Raw genomic sequence first — 21794 nt, forward strand, 5'->3', positions numbered from 1 at the left:
GTCAAGCATCATATGACAATAAATAACACATTAAAAAAATTCTTTATTCATTTATTGAGCTTTGATAATGTGAAACAAACTATAACATGATACATATAACATATTATACTTTTTGGGGGAAAGAGGAGGAGTCAGATCAAATTTCATTCCAAGGAGGGAGCAAATAAAATAATTATTTAGTAGAAATGCATATATTTTTACCATATGCTAATAAAATGGAAGTTAAGTTTTAGTAATTAACAACTAAATAGCAACAGCTGTCAATAAACATAATATTTACATGATAAATCCCACATTTGCATGATTACAAAGAATAACTTCAGTGTTCATATAATACATATAAAATGCTTTCTCATTCATTAATGAGATGCTTAACTGCATTTCTATATAATAATAAAATATAGTTATACAGCTAAAAAAACATTCACAAAATTATAGCTAAATATGTTCATATTTATTAAGCAAAATACAAGACTACTGTTTGTAATATATAAACAAACAAAAAAAAAAAAACTATTTCATCTCAATAGTGGTTATCATGTTTATGAAAATATTATTGCAATCTGAAGTTAAATTCACAATCCCAACAGTATGTGCAAATAATGAAATAAATTTATAATAATTATTTGATTCAAAATTCAGCATTAGTACTGCAATGATATACGCTGCAGAATTCAAAAGTTCCCGGACTGAGTCTATAACGTAGAAATTTTTTGCAGTAGTGCGACTACGAGAACGTTTTTGTGTTACTACATTCTCCCCCTTTTCTAAAACTGGTTTGTCCCAAATCACAAGGTCAAAAGCTCGCGGTGACAGCATTTTTTGTAGGCAGATGCATTTAGTAACCGGCGATAGAAAGAAATGGCATTAGTTGAGCAGAGAATCAATATCAAATTTTGTGTTCACTTGGAAAAGAGTGCTAGAGACTTTCGAAATGTGTACGGAAGTGAAACGTTATCGAGAACACAAGATTTTGAGTGGCATCGTCATTTCAGAGAAGGTAGGGAAAGTGCCAAAGACGATGAACACTAAGGCTGTCCCATGACTTCGTGCACCAATGAAAACATCAAAAAGGTGTTTGCGAACAGACAGCAAACAATTTGCCAAATAGCAGAATCAGTTTGGATAGCAGAGTAAACATGTCAGCGGATACTGACTAAGAATCTTAACATGCATAGGGTGTAATCTTAACATGCATAGGGAATTATTCTCTGCATGTTAAACATAGACCAAAAGGGAATTTGAATGGAAATGGCAGGAGACTTAATCTCGGCTGTTGACAAAGATTTTTCCCTACTTGGCAGAATTGCTACTGGAAATGAGAAATGGCATTTTTTGTACGACCCGCAAACAAAGATAGCATTGCCGATGTGGAAATCACCATAACCTCCACGGAAACAGAAATTCCGCCAAAATTGCTCTAAAGGAAAGGTCATGCTAAAGGTATTATCCAGAGCATTGTGCATCTGGAATTTATCCCTGAAGGACGCATCTGTGAACAAAGAACTCCACACTGAAATCCTGCGTCATTTGTCTGAGTCAATCCGGAAGAAGAGACCAAAAATGTGGGCTAAGCAGTCATAGGTGCTGTTGCATGACAATGCTCCTGCTCATCAATGACTTTCTTACAAAATAAAAACAACTATTTGCCTCATGCTCCTTACTTACCTGATCCCTCACCCTACGATTTCTTCCTATTTCCTGAACTGGCAAGACACTTGCAGGGTCGTCGATTTCAATCTTCAGATGAAGTTAAATGTGCGTTGCAGACTGAATAAAAGGACATGGCCAAAAATGGATCCCAGACATGCTTCGATGAACTTTACAGGCGTTGGTTAAAAGTGTGTTGTTGCACAAGGGTCTTCTTATTTCGAAGGAGGATGTGTTTCTGACATTTAATTCATAATATGTTTTACATTATAGACTAAGCTCGGGAACTTTTGAATCCTACCTCATATTAAAATTAAATATAACCATGAAAAATATCACTTACCAGGAACAAAACCAGAAACAATTTTTCGAGGGGCTGGAGATGCTTGCTTCATTAGGTGAGCTTCTTTGGGATTGTTAAAACGAAAAAAGTTGGAACGACCAAGGCACAATATGCATCCTTTAAAAAAAAAAAAAAAAAAAAAAATCAGCCATCATATTCAACGATATTTTTAAAGAAAAATTTCATTTTACATGCTCATTACATTTTACATCATGCTCTTGGTTTCATAAAATATTTTTGGATAACTCAAACCTACTCAGAAATTATTATAACTCCCTGTTAATTTAATAGCAAAATTCCACAATAGCTTTGATATGTACTTTTAAAATATGTGGTTTTAGCATCTAAGAGTTTAGTTAAACATTTTAGGGTTTTTAAGACCTCAAAGAAAAGAAAACACCCATGAAGTGTTTGTTATTTTTAATTTGCGATAAAATAGTACCCACACTATAGAAATGCTGTTTGCTAAGTAACATTGTACAAGATCATCTTTAATGCAACAAAAATTTACACACAAAATACAACAAAATTTAATATAGTACAAAGTCCGTAATCCAGAATGATCTATAATCCGGACCTCAAAGCCACAAACTTACGCATGCGTTTGATGCGCATGTCCGCTATGCATGCACATAAAGCCAGTAGAGCGTTTACACATGCGCACTTCCGATAGTGAAGAAAGTGACAGAGGGGTTATTGAAAATGGAAAAATTTCGATTGACAAGTTAGTCGGTATTCTCGACACAGCAATTACAGGATTTGAACAGTGGAACTTTGTAACTAAACAAGAAATTATGTCTGTTTATAGAAGAGAGAATTAAACAGAAAGTATTAACACACACAAAAAAAAGCAACCTAAATAACTTACATTGAAAGAAATGTTTAATAAAGTAAACAAATAAATATTAAGCTTTTTTTTTGTAAATTTTGATACCCTTTAGGTCACAGTTGCTCTTTATTTCATAAATTATGGTTTCATATTTTAATTTTTATAATTTCTGCATGCCATCTTACCAGATTTAAATTGATGATCTATAATCCGGAAAACCCCCTAATCCGGAATTGCCGAAATTCCGACGAGTTTGGAATACGGACTTTGTACTGTACAATACAAATTTATCTTTAATACAATAAAAGTGCATTACTCAATATAACATAAAATTTGAAAAATATTTTTAGTACACCTATTAATAATATTTTGCAACAAGTATTACCTTATACAATTATTGTCATAAATAAAACAGATATTTAGCACCTATTATTGATCAATTACAAAATTTCTAACTACATTTTTGTATATGCTTTTATCTGCATCTAGAACAAAATCTAATGATTTTGATGAAAATTTGGTTTGATTTGAAGAAAATTACACATCTTATAATCCTTCTGTTTTTCTCTATAAATTTTATAAATATTTATCTATAAAAATACATCTAATCTCTATAAATCCTTCTACTTTTAATTTCCTTCAAATAGTAATATACTTTTTAAACATTTAGATATTTTTCTGTTTTTAAACATTCCTCCTTCAAAAAAAAAAAAAAAAAAAAAGTGTCTAAAGAAACACTCTTAAATTTGAAATTCTTTTTCATCTAACTTTTAGTTTTATTCCATAATAAAGATTACGATGTTATTTATTTATTTATTTATTTATTTATTAAGAGAAGGAGTAGTTTGTGTGGTGTTTTTAAATTTTCTAATCTCTCATATTTTTCCCTCTCCTTTGAGATGTAAGACTGTAATCTGAAGTTTTCAGAAGACAAAATTTTGCTTTCGCTTATTTGTTTCTCTCATTTTTTTAACCCCCTTTTTTTCAATTACACTGTTTTTAACACATTTTTTTTTTACTCGACCACGATGCTAGGAATAATACTGTTGGATGCCAATGATTCTAAAATCTACTAATAAATATACAGTATCTTATAAGTATCTTATAATTTTTTAAAAGGAGGAAAGTCGTAAAAATTAATTTTTGTATTAAAATATTTGATATATTAACATAAATGTTACTACTGATTACATAAACAATTAATATTTTTATAAATATGTAGTGTCTGTTAAGACTTTTTGAAGCATCAAAATCAGCTATATCCTTGGTGGGGTTTAAGCTCCAGATCAGCCGATTGCTAGACAGATATGACTACCAGTCGCCCCATGAGAGCACACAGTGCAGAAGGCAAAAATTCTCTGCATTTGCCCATATTTAAAGGATAATTGGAGAAAGGAGTATTCGACTAAAATGTGGTGGGTGATAACTGGTGACCATATCAGCAGTCAAATCCAGGTGCCAACCAATTATCACCCACTACGTGTTAGTCGAATACTACTTTTACACTTTTTTTATTAAACTTTTTAAAGCAGAAAACATGAAAAGCCAGCTATGCTCTTGCCAGAATTCAAATTCTGTATCTTTCAACTACTAGCCAGATGAACTGTACCATGACAACATGCAGAGGGGTAAACAAAAATTCCTTGTAAGTACTTACTTCTGTATAAACTTTTCAAGGGATATGGATATAAAATTCCATATTGAAGAATGGCTTTCATATTCGTTACACATGAAAATTTCCTGCTAGATCTTTATCTGTTCAATTCTGAGTTGAATGTATATTGCATGGAAAGGGGTTCAAGGTAAGAAGTGAGAGGGTCATTTAAACATTATTAATCAAGAAAATACTACTTTCTCATGCCATTTTGGGGAGCTTTGTAATTTTTGGGCTAAAGTTGTAATGCTGAGAGGGTTATAGCATTTTAATAACTGAATTGGTTTGTGAGAATATTCATCAGGTTAATAAATCCTCTCCTACACAGAACTGTGAATTAAAATTTTCTTGAATATAAATTATAATTCTTTAGTTTCTGTGTTGAAAATTAGAATATTTGATTATTAATGATTTCAGAGATTTTTCTTCATCTTGTGATATTTTAATTCAGTTCCAACATTTTCTTTAAATATTAATTGCATTCAAACAGTTTTCTAAAACATGTGTTGAATTGTGCAGAATTTAGTTTTTATACATATTGCATAATTCTTTATCCTACATTTTTATCTTATATTTTTTCCAACGCAAAACTCGAACAGTCTTGTCACCTTCAAAAATGTAAAATTTGCATAAACACAGTATTCTAAACAACAATAAGACCTAAATATCCAGCAAACAATGCCAAAAGATATTTTGTTATTAAAAGAATAAATGCATATTAATGAAAATACTATTAAAAAAAAAAAGAAAAAGATAAACATGGAGCTGTATTTAGAAACTTTTTTTTGGTGGGGGAGGGGAGGCAGGACATATAAAATTATATGTTTCTATGACTATATATCTTTTTATTTCATAGCACATTAGAGAGTTATTACAACAAAAATTTTAAAGATGCAACTGAGAACTATGTTAACAAGCACTGAGTTTCATATTTCACTTAGTATTTACATATGTAGGCCAATAAATTTCAAAAAATAAATTTCTTTTACTCTCACACAACTATATTTTTTAGACCCTTTTTTTTAACATTGAACACTTTTTAAAACATAGACCTGCAATTTATTATGTTCTTTAATAAAGCTTTACAATCAAAATTTTAAAAAGCTTAATTGCTTCCATAAATATTTAAATACCTTGTGATAAACAAGTAGGTTCAACAATAAGTACTCCATCAATTGAAACATCACCATGCTGTGGATAAATTGTTACGAGACCATTATTATTATCTATGAAACAATGATCCTTTTCAATGCCAGGCCCATGGATTATTATATCTTTCTGATGTTGAGCAACAATACTTCCAACATAAACTCTGCCTGCAAATACATATACTCAATTATCAACTTTAAAATAATATGGCATTCATACTCTGGTGTGCAAAAATTAAGGACAAGATGTTTTTTTTTCAATATAACTTTGTACAAAAGCTTTCCAAATCAACACATTTAATACCGTAAGATCCCCAATACGTAAAGACATGAGTAATGTAAGCAACACTTACTAAAAGAGAAATCAGAGGGATAAAAAGAAGCTTTATTGAAAAAGTAGCATGGAGCGCAATGCGACTGAAGGCCGAAAAATCCCTGTGATGGGTGTCCAGCAAGAAACATCCGGTCTTTAATAGGGGATATGATCTCCCCTGACTGCTAGGCAGGTTTCACAGCATCTGCCCATGCTGAGAATGAGGGTGTCAATGAGTTGTTGAGGCATTGCTGCCCATTCGTCTTGCAGCGCCAATTGAAGCTCCGGAATTGTTACTGGTGGTAAGGTATGAGCTGCCAAGTGTCTGCCTAGAAAATCCCATACATGCTCGATGGGATTGAGATCCGGAGATCGTGCCGGCCAATCCATACGTTCAATATCCTCACTCTCTAAGAGCTGTTCGGCAGCTACTGTGCGATGACATGGTGCATTGTCGTCCATGAAAAGGAACTGTGGACCCATAGCGCCTCTAAAAAGACGCACATATGGGAGAAGAATCTCGTTACAATAACGGGTTCCGTTGACTGAACCTGCGTCGAAGATGTGAAGGTCTGTACGACTACCAAGCATGATGCCTCCCCAAACGAGAACACTGCCACCTCCATACCTGTCCCTTTCAATGATGTTCGAAGGATGATTGCGGCTTCCCCGCTCTCTCCAGATGAGTATGCGATGGGAATCGCTACTCAGACTGAATCTGCTCTCATCTGTAAAGAGTACTCGTCCCCATTCATTGTCTCTCCAATTCCGGTGTTCCCGGCACCACAGAGAATGCCTTCTCCGATGGGCAGGCGTTAGAGGTACACACCGTACAGGGCGTCGTGCAAACAGACCACCACCGTGCAGTCTTCTGGCCACGGTAAAACGCGATATTGGTCGTCCAGTCACCTGTGTCGTGTGTCTAGCGATTTCTCCCGCTGTCTGCCACCTGTTTCTTCTGTCCTGTAAGGCAATATACAGGTTATCTGCGGGTGTGGTTCCTCATGGACGACCACTACTGAACCCCCGGATAGCTGCTCCTATAGTTTGAAATTGTCTCCAAAGTCGTGAAACGATGCTGTGAGCAATTCCGAACTCTGCAGCCTTCCTCCAACTTCCCAATGATTCGACCTCGGGTAAAAGCATCCAGATGTCGTCTAACAGATTGATTATTCGTCATTTCTCGCTGAGGCAGCAACTCGGTGTGATTTTAACTGCTATACGGCATGCAATCTCTTTGCCAGAAATACTGATCTTACACCGACAACATGCTTTATACTACTCAGACACTCCCCCATTACGTCTACCTGCATATCTGCGCATGTGCTACCGTACATCACCTTACTTAATCTCCTGATTGGTCTTTCTGTCCGCTCTGCCTCTTCGTTCAGCTGATATGCTAATTTTTCAACTTCGTCCTTAATTTTTGCACACCAGTGTATTTTTTCAAGCATTTTTTTAAAAAGATGTTAAAATTTCTCTTCAGGAAACAAAAGAAAAATATATTAATAGACATTATGCAGCTTCATTATTAGTATTACTGAATTCATGCATAAGCAACATAACTGAAAGCTAAAACAATTTGGAATCCACAAACACTTAGTCTGAAAGAAATATTTCCAAAATATATCTTGTTCTTCAAAATCCACAATGTATTATATTTTTACTTTAAAAATCAAAGTATAAGAAACATTTCTTCTCTACATTCAAAAACAATTTCACGTGCAAAATCCGAAGTTAATATCATGCAATAATTTGTTACATCAAGCAAATTAAACAGAATTCTTTCAAACAGATACTGTATTTTATTTTTGGTCTCTTTTTCTTGGAATAAATTAAACATCTCTTAAAAATGCCTATAACATTAAAAAAAAAAAAAAAAAACTTTAAAGTCACATTATCCAACATCAAACAAATTTTACAAATTAAATTTTTTCTAAAGAAAGTAGTGTAAGAGTTTAAGATGAGAGAATCTGAGTATGCTGAACTAAAAAAGAAAAAAATGAAAGACAAGCAAGAAACACAAGCTGTTTGAATGTATGAAAAAGAGGACAACACTAAATCAATCTACTTCACCAGCATGCTAGGTTTCACATAATTAAATGACAGACAGAATGCAGATATATATCCATACCTTCTGGCAGTGGATGAATTGTAATAGCAGTATTTAGTCTCCCACTACCCAAGCTAACAAGATGGGGCCCTTCTGTTTGAACTTTAAATGTGTGTCCACTTTCAGAAATAGCCAAACCATCCTAGAAGGTCCACAATATGTAATACAATACGCAATAAGTGTAATATGTACAATATGTAATAAGCACAGAAGGAAGGGTGGGAAATGATGTTATGAAATAAGCAACTATGTAATTAAGCATCTAACATATAATGTTCTTGCTAAAGGAAGTTTTAGACACACACTCACACTCAATTCTTTCTGTACATTCTCTGTGTGTGAACCAGTGCTTCAGAATTATTCTACTTTTCTAATATACAGTAAGATCAAAATCCAAATCTGTTGCATAATTTAAATAAAATTAAACTAAGTTGTATGATAATAATTTAAAGATGTAAAAGATCAAACTAGTTAGCCTAATATACTAAAATATCTAAATATTAAACATAACTATATAATAATACATAAGACTGCTTCAGCACCCCCAAAAAAACTGAAGTCCAATAAGACAACGAATCAGGTGCTACAATCTTTAAAGAGGTATTACCAGGTCACATGATATATGGCTATTCATTATAAATTTTGTTTACTAGATATTGCTGCAAAACATTTCATCTCACAAATATTTCAAAACTACTAATTTGAATTTAAAATTGAGGAGTACGAGAGAAAATGGAATGACTGAAAATTAATAGAGCAGTTACTCATTTCAGTTCTGCATTCATAATGAGAAATCATCCGCACCAGGAAACATGGCATTTATTAAAGGGTACAAATGCTCTTGATTAAATTTGTGTATGCCAGTTTTATCAAGGGGAAGACATCAGTGTTCTTTTTTTTTATTTTTTTATTTTTGTATTTTTATTTATTAACCTCTGAAATAGTATGAGTTATCTAGATTCCATCATGATCCTTTTTACACCAAGTGCACCATACATTGAAGTCATGGACTGATGCCTTGGAAAAAGAAAAACCCTTTAAAGTAGAATATGCTTTGATACAACATTTCCCTTTTCTATATGACTACCATTCTTTATGAACTTTAAATGTGTCTTCAAGAAATCCCACTCATGCACCTTGCATCATATCGATACCATAGCTGCTGACAAATATACTGTCCTCCATTTACTACTATATCATTATTGAATTGAACCCAACTGAACTTATATGGAGGAGTGTGAAAGGATATGTAACATCTGAAAAATTTTAAAAAGGATGATATCCATAAACTGATTGAGAAATTGACTGATTTGGTGACTCCAATGCAATCTGTTACGTGCCTCACACACGTAACAGAACAGAAAATGTAAAAATTAGATTATCTAGCAGAGAACAATGTCCAGTGCATGAAATTTAATACTGACAAGTTAAATGTTTCGGATTTTTCAGAGGATAGGATAATCTTAGCAGGATTGAATACCTCAGTTTAAAAAAGGGCTCTTTTCAAGGCCACCAATTATGGCAAAGGAAGAACTATAAACAGTTATAAATAACATTACAAATAGAAGCTAACATCCCTTAGAAAATCTAATATGCAAGTGTCCCATCAGTGAAGTAGTTAATATCGCTAAATACTGGTAGCTAGACCTTGATTCGAATCCAAGCTTCATGATTGGTTTTCATGGTTTTTGCCACGTGTAATGTGAATATAAGCCAGTTTCCTTTAGAAAGTATAATTAAAACATAATTCAATGATTCTGAACCAGCTTGCTTTTTATGAATTTACAGATGCAAAAGCAATGTATTTCCCTAGCGTGAAGCAAAACATATATCTTTCATGTGTCATCGAACACAGCCATTTCACTCAACAAAGCATAAGCATAGGAACATAATTTGTTTTTTTAAATACAAGCAATAAATCATTCATTAATATCCTGCATTTTAATTTTTTTTTACTTTTTTTTTAGTTCTTATAAGCATTTACACTTTGTAATTAACAAAAAGGCATTTCTAATGCTGTATTTTTAATTGATTTATAGGTTTATTTAATTGGTATAGATTCATGTTTAGCAATATTTTTACATATGCTTACAATTTTAAAGTTTTAATATTTTTCTAATACTTTGAAATTTTTAAAGGTAAACTCTTCTTTGAATCGTTAGACTGCAATCTGAGGTTCTTGGAGTAACCAATATTTTTATTTATTTTATTTTAAACAGTAATAAACAAGCCAAGACTGTAGGATGGTGATTGTGTGGGTATGACTGAACCAGTATGCATCTTAGCAGACAATTAATACAAGATACAGTTTTTATAACATCTGTTATAAAATAGAGTTTTTTTTTAACGATAGCGAATTCAAATCCAATTAATGAAAACAAAAATAGAAAATTCTCCTCTGCCTCACTGTTTTGGAAGCTACAAACTGTGTAAACTCTTACAAATTAGAAGAAAATAACATAGTCAATTTACTAAATTTATATATTCGACTGCTAGCCAAGCAAACGCTCTTTGCGGGGGGGGGGGAATTTAACCTAAAGCCCAAGGAATACCTTGTTAGCTTCACCATTTCAAATTAAGCAACAATTCGGTTTTAAAATGTCATAAAATTTGAATATGTTCCATTCAGATAATAATACAAAATTTCATATGAATTCAGAAAATGAAAAACAAGCTTTACATTTTACTCTAAACTTAACTATCAAGTTCAACTGCCACCTTCACTGCACAAAAAGATTGTTAATGAAATGTGCTGGATTTGGCAAAAAATCACCAAATGTGCAATGAATTGGAAGAACTGAACATCCCCAATCAGTTTGGTGCATATGGATAACCTGAAGAACAGGGTGTAAAGGTCGTTCTAGCCATGTATGTGTCCTCAGGTAGACATGTGTCCTCAGGCAGACTGTCATGAGGTGTAGAAGATTTTGTTCAATAGAATTTCAGTTCTTTCCGTTTACATCTCATAGTTAAGAATTTTAATTTGGTATCATGGTAAGAACTGTATAGCTAAATTCAGGAGAGAAAATGGTAGTAATTTATTAAAATATGATACTTATAAAATTCTAAAGGATAAAAAATGCATTATTTTTCAACTGTAAAGTAACAAACTGTAAAGTTAAAAAAAAAAAAGGAATTTTTTATTACAGCAAAGTACAGTAACTTTACTTTCATATTCGAAGGAATGCCTTTTAGAAGACTTTCCAAGAAAAACTGGCCTGTATTTAAATTTCACATGAAAGAACCATGAAAATCACAAAATTCTCATGCAACCAACTTGTTTAACTATCCAAGCTGTTATGAACTATCCAAGATTATGCAGATTTAATTGCTCTGCCACTACCTAAGAAGTTCTAAGAAATAAAACTTTGGTGCACACATAATGATAACTATTTACCTTAGGTGCAGAATTCACTTCTAAGAAGCTTCCATTTCCTAAAAGAGGGTTTTTGAAACCACTAGGATAGGCACTGGGAACTTTCCAGACTCCCAATGAGGTCATAGTTTCATTATGGACTTAACACTGAACTGTAGGAATCCTGGAACAAAAGAACAAAGATTTTAGTGACAATTTATATTCCCTCTAGCCCCCTCCAAAAAATAAACCATACATTTGCTTTAGCAAGATTTGGGAACAGAAAGAGTTTCTCAGCCATGATTTCCCTTTAATGACTAAGAAATAAATATTCAATATGAAAATTGTTTGCAAAAGTAATTTAAACCTACCATACAAGCAATGCAAAAACGTGAGGGAAAAGAATAAAAATAACTAATTTTTATATACCGTCAAACCCGGATTATAATAAGCCTCTAGATATAATGAACAAACATTTTGGTCCAGATCAATTTCACCACAGACTTAATACAGTCAAAAGTCGTTAATTCGGACACCCATAATCCGGAATGATCTATAATCTGAACCTCAAAGCTACAAACTTTCTGCGCATAGGCGTTTACGCATGCGCGTAAGACCTTTACGGCTGCGCATATGCATGTGCATAATACGTTTACGCATGCGTGTTTAATGTATAACGGACGGTATAAGCTAAAATTATCTAATTATCTATTTCAGTTAATGTTGCAGATTGCATTGTTCCTTAATCTTCGAATTGGATCCGTCTTATTATTTTTTGCAGACAGTTAGAGCAATTTTATAAAAGTAAGCTTGAACTTTCGATTATGTCAAATAGAATTTCCGATATATATTTACTAATATGTAATTTGTATCTACAAAGCAAAAGTATGTTTTGAAATCCGAAATCTGTTTATCAATTTCACGCTGCGGATTGGAAGCGCAGCGAAAGTATGCGAAAGTATGTTTTGATGTCCATCAAACAAAAAGTGGAATTGCTGCAAAAAATGGATAAAGGCATATCCTTTGTTTCTCTAACCATTCCGAAATCTGTTAATCAATTTCACACTGCGGCGCGCAATGAATTGGAAGTTGATCTGTCAGCACTATCCTTATCTTCAGGGCAGATGTTTTTATTTTATTTGGCTTATAATTCCTTACTAAATGTAGTATTTCATCTCGATGTACTCCGTCTTTGATATGATTTAAATCAAATTCCTCGTCATTATAATTCGCTTCCGATAGTGAAGAAAGTGACACAGAGGTCACTTTCTTCGAAAACGAAAAAATTTAGATTGACAAATTAGTCGATATTCTCGACACAGCAATTATAGGACTTGAACAGCGGAACTTTGTAACTGAACAAGAAATTATGTCTGTTTATAGAATTAAAGAGAAAGTATTATCACATAAAACGAAGCAACTTAAACAACTTACATTGAAAGAAATGTTTAATAAAGTCAACAAATAAATATTAAGCTTTTTTTTTTTTTTTTTTTTTTTTTGTAAATTTTGATACCTTTTAGATCATAATTGTTCTTTATTTCATAAATTACGGTATCATATTTTTAGTTTTATAATTTCTGCATGCCATCTAGCCAGATTTAAACTGATGATCTATAATCCGGAAAAATCGATAATCCGGAGTCGAAGTGCTGACGAGTCCGGATTAACGACTTTTGACTGTATTATTTTATATGACTATAGCGAACTTACAAATGTGCAAAAGTCAGATTTAAAGAATTTTGTGAATATCTTAGATTGGAATTTTTTTGTATTTTGCAAACAATTTCTCGCACTTTTCAATTAAAAAATTACTAAACTATAAATTCATCCCTGTTCAGGATATCAGAATAATGAAAAACACCATTATGTTGTAGAGTCATTAGGATTTTTTTAGAGGCCAGCAAGATGAAAAATTAGCAAACGCCTTCGCCGGGAATCGAACCACGGACCTCTGAAATACCAGCTCAGTGTGCAGAACCACTACACCACGAAGGACGCTAGGAAAGTGGGAGAAATACCTTATATACTCCCTTTTTTAAAGGGCGACTAGGGTTTTAGGGGACCTAGTCGCCAAATCCTGGGTGCGGAGAATCATCATCCACAACTCTTTTAGTTCGGGCATCACTTGTAGAGTCATTAGGATTTTTTTAGAGGCCAGCAAGATGAAAAATTAGCAAATGCCTTCGCCGGGAATCGAACCACGGACCTCTGAAATACCGGCTCAGCGTGCAGAACCACTACACCACGAAGGACGCTAGGAAAGTGGGAGAAATACCTTATAATGTTACCATTTTTTATCTTCATCCCCCACCCCGGTTTCTCTATGCATGAAAATAAAGGCTACGTCAGGCAGGCAGAGCACTCAATTCTTGGAAAACCAGGTCATACTTCAGTTCCCTGATTACGAATCTTTTGAGTTCGGTGTGTCAAATTTAGAAAAACCCTAGCTTAATTCTGGTGCCATGTCACATTTAGAATCATCCACCTTCCAAGAATGCACTCGAAAGTCCCCGAGGTAAGCACACTACATGTTGACAATTAAAGGCTGTTGCAAGAGACAAACATTTTTGTAATTTGCAGTTTGTTGGTCCTTCGACGGTTCTGGAAATGTGCGTTTTATGTCATCGAAAACGGATGCACATGTCGTAGGTTCGGTATGACTGCTTTAGGACATCCTACTGTATCATGCGTTGAACCAAAGAACCATTGAGCCATTGAAACGGAGCTTGACTTGTTTCTTTGATTCCATTCAAGTTCTTTGATTGAGCTATCAGATAATACTAATCAAAGCTGATAAATGCGTATTTTTTAGGAAATACGAGGAGGAGCTCTAAACCGTGACTTTTAAAAGCTACTATTTATATTTTTGGAAGATATCACAATGTCAATCATTCTTCCTGTGTGATTTAGCAATCAGTTTTTACACTATTTTGTGAGATAATAAATTTTTCCCTCACCAGATTGGATATAATGAATCAAATTTCCAGTCTTTAAAACTTGTAGCGAAGTTTGAGTGTATTACCATCTGAAGTCAATTTTAATTTTATTATTAATTATTAATAGCACTGAAGGGGGGCACTAAATGGTTATCCAAAATAAAAAGTAGTTTTTAATAATTTTGTATGCAGTAGCCAGCTATGACAATTAAAAATGCTTACCAGCACAAGTTTTAAAAAACCCACGGCAGCTTGATGCTATGGTCACGAAATGATAACATTCTACCCAAATAGCAAAATTACTTTTTATTATGATTTCTTTCTCAAATACTGTAAATAGGTTTGCAGTTTCTTATTTACTATCTTATTTAAGAAGAAATAGCTTCTGAAGTATTGAAAGATATTAATCAGATGCTGAGATATTCATTGAAAGAATATGGTGCCCATATGAAATCATCTGGATGTTTGGCGACCAAATTTGACACCAAAATTCATCTTCAAAACTTAAGATTTGGATATTCTTCAGTTTTAGAGGCTTAATTGTTAATTATAATTATGTATAGTTTTCCACTACATTAAATGTCAACTCGTAAAACCATAAAGACAGCTAAATAATTTACCGTCGCATCTTAGCTTCTAAGTACAATAAACGGAAAACAAATGAAAGTTTAAAATAAGCCGATTTATTCACACGTAAACCTGATGATTACACGTACTAATGCAACAAAAGAAACTCAATATCCGCAACTAGCAGAAACTGTAAAACATACGCCCTAGTCAAATTGGAAAATTGAAATCGAATTTAACATGGGCTGGCTAAAAGTAAGCTTTCGTTTGGAAATATTCCGCGAAGAAAATGCGATTTAATATGACAACGCATTTTTCGTAAATTTTCAAAATGTACGATACCTCATTACTAAAAGAAACATAATGCTTCATTTTATTAAATAATGGAAAATTAGCAGCGCCATCTACGTGCACTACCTGAGGCCTCCGCAATTATAAATCCCTGTTTTGACAGACTCATCGTTATTATTGATAGAATTGATGTAAGGGACCTACAATGTTATAAAAAGTCCAGCTGCTTATGAATCTAAGATGGCATTCGAAAAGTTATTGTTATTTTTGAGACAATTGATAATAGGTAGCGGCAGCAGAAACTATAAAACGCCCGATTATGATTATGTTACGATTAGCTTGCGATTATATTACGAGGGCTTTGATAATTAGCATTTTTTTAACCTAATAAAATAATTTTAATGCTTTTTGAAATATTTACAAAGAAGGATAAAGAATAATTTTTATATTTTAAAACTTATTACAACTCATATTTTAGCTACAGAGATTTTAAATACTGAACATCATATCACTTCTTGATTCATTTCAAACAGGTTACCAAATTTTCCTCTGATATTTCTCTTTAACGTTAGCACAAACATACTGATGGAATGTTTTCCATCATTAACGTTAAACATTAATGTGGTAACGTTAAAGAGAACGCAAGTTTGTGGTAACGTTAAAAAGAACATGCAGCATCAGCAAGCTGGATGCTTCTAAATAAATGCTTCAAATTATCAGCAAGAAGGTCAAGACGCATCCAAGATGTCCATACTGTTGTGTAGTGGCCACAATGAGGAATGCCACAATGCAATTTAAAAGATGGCTGAAGAGAGTTAAACTGTTCGAAATTACAAAGATTCGAAAGTCGGAATCATTACGCCGGGATAGTGTTTACACGCGGGTACCCGTTTTTGCGAATCTCATCGAGTTTGCCTGAGCCGAAGAAGACAGGTCTAACCCAGCACCTAAATCTGAAGTCTAGAGGATGTTGTCTTAACACAATCGGCCAAATTCAAGGCAGTGGCAAGTTACTGTTCACAGTATTTTACTCTCGATACTACTGTAGAGATTAATAGTAACAACTCCCTCCTGGAAGCGAAAAACATAGAAGGTGGGGAGAAATATTCTTGCCGAGAACTGAACCAACCATATGAACTTAATGAACCATATAAATGGTTTAATGCTAGTTCCAATCATTGAACTACAAGGAACAGCACGCACGAAAGAATGCCTAATTTCTTACAATTCAAAGTCCTTCACATGCTGGATGCTTAATTAGTAACATAATTTCTAGATGAAAGAAAATATCCTTTTGAACTTTGGAGTTATTCATTTGGGAAATTTTGCTTTTAAAAAATTAAAAACATCTTTTTCATCCTACGCTTTTACAAAGTTTTCCATCAAACCTAATTCAACGTGATGCAAATATTTGATGAGGATGAAATTACGTCTTCGAAAGTAGTTTCGGACATTTTCATTTTAAGCCATAATTTCTTAACTTAATATCTGTATTTTTTACTTGCTACCTTATTTACTCAAAATGCAATAGTATGTTGAATATCCAAGCCGTAGTCCAAGCAGAAATGCTATTATCTGATCCTGCCTTGAGCATATTTTCTAATTTATTCTTCCATAATTTGCTATGTGCAGCAAAAATAAGTGGCACTGTTTCTATAATAATGTTTGTTATCGCAGGAGCTGTAAATAAAAAGCATTCATCACACTGTGCGATACGAAAACTCAAATTGTGATATCACTGCAATATCATAATCACATTACATTAATTTTTTCCCCCCGCTTTTGAGGAAATTTTGGCCTTTTTATAAGATATTCCATCTCTCATTTCCATAACAGCATCCAGCCTGACTTTTCAATAAAGTCTCGAAAAAACATTAAACAAGACTGACTGGAGACTATATGTGGCGTGGACAAAAACAGTTAAATTGTCCTCAAAGATGAACAGCACCAGTGAAAATTCCTACTGCAAAAATTCGAAGACCAACAGAAAAAAATGCTATCAATACCAGAAAATACATAGCACTAATTTTGTTGTTGTTTTTATAATAAAACAATGTAATATGTTGATCAATGTAATAACTGATAAATAAGTAAAAATGTAGTAATCCCTTCTAGTAAAAAATCGATGAACCCCCACCTTTACTCTCAGCGTAATGATTCAGATACCATTCAGTAGACAGAGAACCCATAAAAGAGAAAGCAACCAATAAAATTCCATACTATGAATTTTATTGATTGCCGGAAGGAAACAACAGCTTGCAGGAAGCATAATATCAACGCCTATTGTATCCACCTACCTCGAACACATTAAATCCGGTTTTTAGCTATTTTTATTATTTGAAAGTTAAATCCATGATATTCAAATAAATTAATATACTTTAATTGTATTATAATGAAGGTTGGTTGTGTTTTCAGCAGCTTTTCTTCCTGTTTGTGTATCGGTTAAAAATACAACTGAGATAAAGGTATATGAAATGTATGTTGGTTATTATTTATCACTTGCCTAAAAAGCCTGCAATGCCTTAAAAAAATCTGAAAGGTTTCAGATTTTAAATTACGTCCAAAGGGGCTTTTTTTTTTTTTTTTTTTTTTTTAACTTTTTGTGTGTTATCTTTATTTAATAAATATTACGTGTACTCAAACTATAGAATTCAGTTTAACAGCAATATCACAAATTAATTTTAAAATGAGCATATCTTAAGCATATCTTAATTTTTCGATACAGAGTCTCGCGCGCTGGAGATAATCCCCCCCCCGTGCAGAGTTGCCATTGCTCGCTTTGAAATCGTTTAGTTTTTTTTAATCAAAAATTCGTTGAAGTGTAACAAAATATGAAATCGATAATAAAACAAATTTCGAATGCAAATTAGGGCTTCCACATGCCCATATTATATGGAAGATTACGTTATTCAAATTTTGATGGCTCTAGGTACCGTCGTTTTATCACAATGCGAGAAACATACATACATTTATGCAGTTTCTTCATTATGTAATATCTTTAAATATAAGACAGGGCGATAATAATATATGATGGCAACGATTTGAAAAGCGATACAGCCTTTTAAAGTTTTCGCCGTAAAATGCCAAAACGAAATTAATAGTCCTTCAGGGCAAATTGCCGCTTTGGACTAATAAAATAAATAAATAAATAAAACAGGTCATAAAACTTCTAAATGCAAATGGCAACAAAATTACCAATAATTTCAACGCAAATTACTATTGTGGGTACCAGCGATCTTCAAAACAGTCCAGCCTAAAAACAAACTAGTGAAAACTATATTAAGCGCTCACAATATATTGATCCATTTATCATTTGAACTGAAATGCATTAAGCCAGACATTCCAGACTGGCGGCGTATAGTCAGCTTTTAATGCCAGCCAACGACATTTCCGAAAATAGCGAATGATATCATTGTCAAATCATGGTCTATTACTATTTTTTGAGAGAATATTAAACATCAGACGGTAGCTAGGCGGTATGATTTCAGTTCATAAGCAAAATCTAATATTTTATTCACTAAATAAATTTATAAAAGTATATGCTAGCCCATGCAGAATTTTAGCATAACTAATATAATTAGCATACAAATTCTTAATGAGCAGAAATTTTTATGAATTCTACCTAGTTTGTTAAGCACATCAGAAATCGAACTATACTCAAAGTAATTTTCTATAATTTTATAAATAGTTTTGAGAATAGTGTAAATAAGACAACAGTTTTTGAAAGTAAATAAAGAGCTCTAAAATGTGAATAAAATTATCAATTTTAGTATCAAATACCTAATATTTAATTATTCAAATGTAGTATAAGCAAACGAAAACGAAGTACTGTACTTAAATGAAAATCTGGGGTGAAAACACAGCTGGGGAGAGTTAAATAACAGTTATTTAATACATTTGCTTATATAAGTGATTATAGTTTACACATAATATGCGTACAGGTGCATATACTCGTAAATATACATGTGTATGTTACATCCTTGCATACCTAAACCCTTTGTAATCACTTACAACATACAGTTTAAATTATTTTCAACCAGTTATAAATTTAAGGGAAAAAAAAAAACATTTTCTTTATAAGCAGATTACAATAAGTACAAAAAGTTTTAATTCTAGAGACCACTTCAGCGACTTGATTCCTATCACCATCATACTTAATGAAGGTCTGGCTATCAGCCGATGGGTTCAAGTTCGAGTCCTGCATAAGACATCAACATTTATGAGTCTTTGAGGAGTTTAGGTTTAAAGCCCACTGATTCAGTATATTAGTGTTAAGGGGGAAAAGGGTGCGAAATTCCGCAAAAATCTTACTCCCAGAAAGCTTTTTTTTTTTTTTTTTTTCCCCTGTTCTTCCTGACTATTTTCCAATGGGCTCTGGCACTTCTGATCTTAGAAACTAAGCTCTGATCCTCAAGGAGAAACAGAGAAACAGAATGATGTTAGATTATTCTTAATCTTACTACAACTAACGTCAATTAGCTACAGAGGCTGTTCGCACATTTTTTAGACGATTTTGGTAAGCGGTAATAAAAAAATCGTTAGCTGCAAAAGAAGTAATTGCAATTGTACTATGTTTTTAAGTCAAAATTATCGTCTGTGGCTTGAAAGTTTTGTTTTTATTCAAAATGGCGAATTTAACAAAGCAGTGGTTCGAAGGCTACATTTACGCTCTTTCCGAAGAGAAATATGCATACTCCGTTATCCAAAAATGATGTAAGAGTCATGGTTTTGTGATATCTAAAGCGTCGATAGGTAATATCATCAACAAGAAAGGAAAAAAAAAGTCAAATTGGAGACTCAAGTGGGACAAAAATTCCAAACAAGTATCCAAGGAAAAAACGGACATCTTCGACTATCGCAAAGGTACGTTGTTTAATGTTAAAAGAAAATCCTCCTATTCAAAGGACAGTCCGTGTCCACCGTAAACAAAATGATAAACGTTGATTTAAATCTTAAGAAAGCGAAAAAACGCAATGTGCATCGTCTTCTTCCAAAGCATATCGCTCAACGCAGGACACGCTGCAGAATTCTATATGAGAAATACTTATCCAAAGAAAATGGAAAACAATTGTCACAATAGATGAAGCATGGGTGTATTTAAATGATTGTAACAAAAAAAGAGCCATTTATTATCATAAAAGGGGAGAAAAAAATTTAAGTACATGGTTCAAAGAATCGAAAGAAAGTTTTTCTAAGGGATTCGTGATTGTTGCTGATTTTTCTTACGATGGCAAGTTAAAAATAAAGAGAGTGCAAAAAAATGTCAAGATTAACTCCAAATACTATCAGGAACATATTTTATCGCCAATTTTTCTGAATGAAATACCATCGCTTTACCCACAGTGTCATCCATCTGTGAGACTCCATCAGGACAAAGCTAAGTCACACATCAAAATCCGCTGTAAATTTCCTAAAAGAAATGGAACAAAAAAACTGGTATCAAGGCCATAACCCTTCACTGATATCCCTACTAAATCTTCCGATGTGTCACCTATGGATTTTTGTGCTTTCGGACTTTTAAAAACTGGATTATCCAAACGTTGTCCCAAAACCCTAACAGGACTCTGGAAAGCTGTTCGGGAGGAATGGGATAGAATACCTCTTCTGCCACTTCAAAAGGCATTATTATCCTGGAAATTGAGGTGTCGAAAGATAGTTCAGAATAAGGGATGTCAAATAGAACATTTAAACACAAGAATTTTATGTAATTTAGTTTTGTGAATACAATATACATCGTCTAAAAAATGTGTGAACAGCCTCTGTATTTGAAATATAACTAACTTGTCATATTCACAATTGATGCTGGTATTAGTCTATTGCATTTACACAATCAAGGACAAATAGCACGCTTTTTCTTTATATTTCATGCTATTTAACAAGGATATTATGCTTATATAATTTTTTATAGTAGCACTTTTGAATAAGCACAGATCAAGAAATAAACAAGAAAAGAGGCGCACGTTTTTATGTTTATGCGATAGAATGAAAGCAGGCTAAAAGGTTGAAAACAGCACAAATACTGGGAACAGCAATCCAGAGATTTATCATATAGTATTAATGGATGATAACCGAGACGTGCTTTCACACGACTATCCCCATATTTGAACAAACAATGAGGTAACTACTATATGTATGACCAAAACATCTATAATTCCGGCAAAATCTTGATTTCGAGAATTTTCCGTTTTTAATGTAGTAAATTAAGTAAAAGAATTAGAGAAAAAATGCAATAACAAAATGTTGCAGTAAAATCTCGGTTGAAGCTTGTTATTATTATTATTTGCAAAAGGTGTTTGTTCTGAGGTGAAAGTAAAACATTAGCCAATTACTAAAGTTTTTATATATCTCACATATGATATTTTTCAATAATTGTCAAAATTCGGTAATAATGAAATATATAATTTATGACAAATCTACAAGTATAAAAATAGCTGAAATATTTGCTAACATTTTATATATAATTATTTAATTTGGCTCTTAAGTATGATAACTCAACACAACCTTTTGTGCATTTCTATGTGCAACACTATATTTATGAGCAATCCGTAAGCTTTCGCTTTAAAAAAAAAAAAAAAAAAAAAAAAAAAAAAGA

General features: G+C 32.9%; 1 protein-coding gene across 3 annotated transcripts in view; it reads right to left on the reverse strand.

Annotated features, from left to right (window-relative positions):
* LOC118186159 (uncharacterized) overlaps positions 1–21794 on the reverse strand; it is a 268685-nt gene that overhangs the window by 120224 nt on the left and 126667 nt on the right. For 2 of the 3 annotated variants that reach the window (XM_085813997.1, XM_085813988.1), the window contains exons 3-6: positions 11448–11589; positions 8072–8192; positions 5610–5792; positions 1994–2110 (exon numbers count right to left, since the gene is read on the reverse strand). In XM_085813997.1, coding sequence (XP_085670123.1) covers positions 1994–2110; positions 5610–5792; positions 8072–8192; positions 11448–11552 — 526 coding nt within the window. In that variant the 5' untranslated portion in view covers positions 11553–11589. Of the gene's footprint in view, positions 1–1993; positions 2111–5609; positions 5793–8071; positions 8193–11447; positions 11590–21794 lie in introns of those variants that run through there. The other variant, XM_085814006.1, reaches the window with a different exon arrangement.

The sequence above is a fragment of the Stegodyphus dumicola genome, chromosome 1, assembly GCF_044657685.1.
Source record: "Stegodyphus dumicola isolate Sdum_Otavi_A_Nest chromosome 1, ASM4465768v1".
In the NCBI taxonomy this organism is placed as follows: domain Eukaryota; kingdom Metazoa; phylum Arthropoda; class Arachnida; order Araneae; family Eresidae; genus Stegodyphus; species Stegodyphus dumicola.